Here is a 5,343-nt window from a genome sequence, read left to right as displayed (position 1 = left end):
CTTTTTGTCTTCATATAGTTGTCATGTGTTGTTCGCGTGATCAAAACGGATGAAAAATTTTAATATCTAACGTCAGAGAGGAAATTTTCTATTTATAAAAGTTTGGGGGGTAATCGGCTAAATTAAAATTTAAGGGGGAAATTGGTTAATTATAAAAGTTCAGAGGGTAATTGGCTAAAATTAAAGGTTAGAGAAAAAATTGATGGCTCTATACAAGTTCGTGGTGCAAATCGAAAAATATACCTAATAATAAAATGCAATGCAAAAAAGAGTTTACACATAATAATATATTATTCCATCAGAACATAACAAAATTGAAACGACACAGAGAAGATATGTAAGTTAGAAGTGGTACAATAAAAAGATAAGTAACCCTAAGTTAAAATATCATATGAAAGTTGATATGTTACATTGCATCTTGCTTGCTTGCCGTGATCCAGCTAGCACATACCTATGTAGATTGGGCAGATAGTACTGAAAGACCCCACTCAAATAAATCAGTCCATCTCCATCTGTTCTTCTTTTTATGTATACAACTATTATTATTTTTCTAAATACTATATATAGATGTATATAAATGACAATGGTAATCTTGCTGAGATCTTGTCTACAAGATTGTCTGATACAGGTACTTGCTTTTTTGGCGATATAGCTAGAGGATTTTTTCTTCCTGGTATCATCCTTCTCAATTGTTTCTGCAAATTAAGAAAATATACACAAAGTAATTACCATTAGGAGTGAGTTTTTAACCGTCAAATTATTCATTAAAAAATATTAGGATTATTACCAAAATTTCACTCCGAATCACTATTGAATTTTAGCAGAAATGATCTCTTTGGCTAGAATTGTGTATAACAAGCATAGAATCATGCAAGAGATTGAAATGTATGCTTACCCTAGCAGTAGCCAAGTCATTCTCCCCCATTGCTGCCCATGCTTAACTTTCTTAATTACATTCCAAAAGAAAACCTAAAACGTTAAAATTAATAATTCGTGTATTTATTTAATGTTTGTTCAGTTCATAGTAGTAAAGTAAAGCATGTGTTTGTGTGTGTGATTTTTTTATATGGGGAAAGAAGTAGTGGCAGTACCTGCGCATTTGGAAAGAACAGATTTTGGGGAATCTGCATTTGGGATAAAAGTGGTAGGCAATAAATTATTATTATTATTATTATTAGTATTATTAATATTAATATTATTATTATTATTAGAGGAAATGGTTGTGGCTCTGCTGCTTTCAGTATTAACTTGTGCAGAAGCAGTAGTTGAGAAGACATTTATTTGGTCCCCTGCAGCTGATTTCTTTGGAGATGCAGATAGGCTATCAGGGAGATTGTGCTCCATACTGCTTTTCAATTAAAAAAATAAATAAGTTAACATTGATTAGAAGATTTAAATTATTCACACTTAATTAACATTGGTTAGAAGATTTAATTATAAAAAATTTAATTAGAAGGTTAAATTTATTCTGACCAAATTTTGAATGTATATGTGTAGACATCGAAATTTCGGAATATTTCGTGTTCACAATATGCAACTTCATATATAAAAGTTTTTATACCTTTCATGCAATTTAAAATCGTTGCCATTGTTATCTTCATTTCCATGGTTAAAAGCTGGATTCATCTCCTGCTGCAGTTTTTCAGCTTCATATTCTGCAAGAACAATGTGAACGAAGCATAAATGAATTAACCACCACTAATTAGTGCTGGGAAAAGTTTTCCACACACCCATTTTCTCCGCCTGCACACACTGTTTATTTCCGTGGATTGTCTCTCTTGTAATTTATTCAATCCAATTACCAGAAATGTGTAAGAGTATGTTGGTGGAGAAAAGAGTGTGTGTAAATCACTTTCTTTCTACATCAAGAACTCCATGACACATTAAATTAGCAAACCTTGTGTGAATTCTTCGTTACTGTCTTTGGGTGAAAAATTGAGGGATTGATTTTTGGATGCATGTGACAAAGTTGGTGAAGGAAATGGAGAGCCTTGTGATAGACCATTGTAGTACTGATTCTGATGATGAAGATTGTTGGTTTTGATGCCTAGAAGTTGGAGGTTCATAAGTCTCCTTTCTTGGATTTCAATGGCTTGCTGCAAATTAGCCTGCTCCTCTAATTTCCTTCTCAAAAGCATGTCTTCTGTATTGTAAAACATCCTTGATCCTACAAAGATATCAAATAAGAAAAATAATAGTAAAATCTCATTTCACATGAGCTGTTGTATACCATCAATGGATCATGTTTTCATACCAAGATTCAGGTCATAACGCTCCCTTGAATCGATGGCGGACAGGCTTCTACACAGATGATAGTCTTCCCTCTCAAACTGTTGGTGTTGTTGCTTCCTGAAATTGTCCAAAAATAACAATGTGAGACAAGGAAGGTAAAATTAATTTGTAAAAACAAAAACAAACCAGAAGACTCAAAAATCAACATACTTGTCTGGGATTTTGCCCTTCTCCTTGTAAGGCTTCACAAGCACCCGGGAATCGCATACGAAATGAGGATTCCCTTTCGCCAAAATGTTCCTCACAGTCTCGGAGTAGACGAATGTAACAAATCCAAACATCCTCCTTTGCTGGTATGGAATCCTCACATCTTGCACTGGTCCATATATGCTTCAAAAACCACACAAGTTCTAAATGTTAAACTACTTTATCAGTTTGCTAGAAGGAGAAAAGAAAAATCATTTAATTACCTAAAATAATTAGAGACATCTTCTTCTCTAAACGGACTGTCAGCTGGGAATGTCAAGTAGATCTGCCTTGAACTGTGATTCACGTTTCCTCCCAAATTTAAGGGCGAAAAATCGTGTTGGTATCTCCCAAACTTCTGAACTTCGTCTCCCGTCATCAACACAGATGCCGCTGACCTAAAAACACACATGAAAAATCCAGACGAAATTCATTCAGAGGAAGTAACTTTATGCACAAGTTAAATTTAGTAAGAACCAAAGCTTGATATTTACATTTTATTACACTCTAGTCTTTTTTTACAGCAGTGGAAAGTATGAAAAGTTAAAAGACGACTTGATCTGCTTTATTCGTAAAACTGAAGCGAAACACGGACAAAGTAGATCGAAACATGCACCAAATGATTCCGGATAAATAACCAAAAACTGTAATACATTTTACTACAATTTTATTTAATATTACAAGTGTGTGTGTGTGTGTGTGTGTATCTACCTTGGGGATTCATTTTGTTGTTGCATAAGAAAATTCATGCACTTGTTATATGGGAAAGAGGAAGCACCACCACCACCAGCCATGAAGTGTGACAGTGCGGCTAGTTTCTGCTGCTGAGCAGCGGCATTGGATCTGATTATCTCATGGCACTGTTCAAGCACATTGGCATTGCTTGGAGAGTCAACATTAACGGAGCTACCTCCGTCAGTACTGGCGGAGTCGCCGTGGAGAAAACGGCAGGCGCTGCCGTTTTTACAGAACCCCCTTAAATAGTACAAACATGGTTTCCATCCCCCCCCAGAACTCAAATCTTCAGCCCCATAAAATAAGTCATCAGTTTTTGGATCACTGAGAAAAGAAGGGTTGCTCTGAAACTGGTATTTTTCAACAACTTCACTACTAGAAGCAGAGAGAGAAGTAGGGTTAGTGTTTCTGGTAAGAATATTGGCATAGGAGGGAGAAGAAGCAGAGGAGGGACTTATGGGATTGGAGAGGGACCAAATCGTTGAGGAAGAAGAGGAGGAGGGGGAGGAGAAGGAGGAGGAGGAGAGGGACAAAGGGGAAGGCCTGGAGATGGGGGTGAAAGTAGCAGTAGTAGGGGTACAAGTAGAAGCAGGGTTGTTGGCAGGAAGTAGGGAGAGTTGTGTTTTGGCGTTGAGAAGGAGATTGTGCAGGAGAGTTTCTGGTCCGAATGCCATACGTATCATCTCCTTGTCGCCATGCGCTTGCAGCAGAAGGTACCCCATGATTTTTGAGGCATTTTCTGGGTCCAAGCTTTGGATCCTTGAGAAAACAATCTTGGTAGCTTCATAAGAATCCATGGAGAAAAACAACACAAACAAATTCAGTCCGTGCTGTGTTCTAGAGAGAGAGAGAGGAAGGAGTGGAGTAGAGCTGTCCCTTTTGTTTATATATATATATGTGTGTGTGTACACACACACATATATATTAATTGTGTCTACATCTGAGGTTTTAAACTTGTCTCTAGACTTTGTGTGTTCAAAATATGGTGCGATGAATCTTTTCTCATGTATTACATGACATTACGGCTAATTGTTAGATTTAAATTTTTAAATCATTGGAGAAAAAAAAATTTAATCATTAACCAACATATTATATGGAGAGGTTTTTCAGTGTGACCATTCCGTGTTATTATACAAATGGTAGAATATGTGTATTAAAAAGTTAATAACTTAAATATTAAAATTTTCTATCACTTATATAATAACACATTGTGTACTACTAGTGCTATAGTTTAAATTTTTTTTTTTTATGTATAGAATAATAAAAAGAAGGGAAGCAATAATGGGGTGGATGATTACTTCAGTATAATGATTGTCTTAGGGTGTGAAAAAGCAAAGGCAAATGTCTGCGTGAGTAGGTGAAGATTTATTCTATGAACAATAAGTCTTCAAGGAGTAAGATTATGGTGCGGTGTTTTCAACTTTGAAGATGATTTGGTGGAACAAAAGAGGAGAGGAGAAAGTATCAATTCAATTCAAAGGTGCTTTGATGACACTACCAAATCCTGCACAAGCTGCAGCTTGGGAGACTAAACTCTTTCTTACCACTTAGTAATACGGTTTAATAGTATTTTTTTTACTTGTAAATAAGAGACTTTATGTTCGATCCTCATAAAAAAAAATTTGAACCATATTATTATGGCTCGTCCATTATAAAACTTAACTCATTTTCTTACTTTTCTTTAGTGTGAATAATATAATTTATTCAAAAATTAAAAAAAAAACTCGCTCTCACACACTCACTCACTACTTTCTCTCTCCATTATTTCTCTCTCTCTCTCTCTCTCTCTCTAAAATAGTAGTTTGAAGGTTTGTTGTCCTTTACATAAAGAGACAAGAGAAGACAAAGTGGGAGAACGGATTCAATCTTGTTCAAGAGTAAGAAAGAGCAACTCAAATGAAAAAAAGATAAATTAGAAAGGGAAGGTGTCGAGTGTGCACATGTGTATATCTTAGACGTTGGATCTTTGTTCATCTGATTGTTATCTCACATTCAATAATCATCAATTTATCTAAAGCGTCTGATACAACGGATTATAGTAAAAGTTGGAATGGCAAGATTAAGTGCATTGTATTTGCTCAACTTGCGAAACAAATAACTGAGAATTTCTAATATGTTATTCATCTTCGT

At 35.3% G+C, this 5,343-nt stretch overlaps 1 protein-coding gene across 1 annotated transcript; it reads right to left on the bottom strand.

Moving 5' to 3' along the window:
- Nucleotides 1-359: 359 nt before the first annotated feature.
- On the bottom strand, nucleotides 360-4,061 carry LOC103955891 (zinc finger CCCH domain-containing protein 53-like). Its single transcript, XM_009367804.3, has 9 exons — nucleotides 3,190-4,061; nucleotides 2,703-2,876; nucleotides 2,443-2,622; nucleotides 2,255-2,349; nucleotides 1,898-2,167; nucleotides 1,562-1,655; nucleotides 1,092-1,345; nucleotides 896-969; nucleotides 360-695 (listed from the first exon to the last, which is right to left on the bottom strand). The coding sequence occupies exons 1-8, from the start codon at nucleotides 4,008-4,010 to the stop codon at nucleotides 947-949; spliced, it is 1,911 nt and encodes a 636-aa protein (XP_009366079.2). The 5' UTR covers nucleotides 4,011-4,061; the 3' UTR covers nucleotides 360-695; nucleotides 896-946.
- Between the last annotated feature and the right edge of the window lie 1,282 nt (nucleotides 4,062-5,343).

This window comes from the organism of the source record quoted next, unplaced genomic scaffold (assembly GCF_019419815.1).
Source record: "Pyrus x bretschneideri cultivar Hongxiangsu unplaced genomic scaffold, Pyrus_bretschneideri_v1 Contig75, whole genome shotgun sequence".
Taxonomy (NCBI): domain Eukaryota; kingdom Viridiplantae; phylum Streptophyta; class Magnoliopsida; order Rosales; family Rosaceae; genus Pyrus; species Pyrus x bretschneideri.
This window is presented reverse-complemented; position numbering and strand designations above follow the sequence as displayed.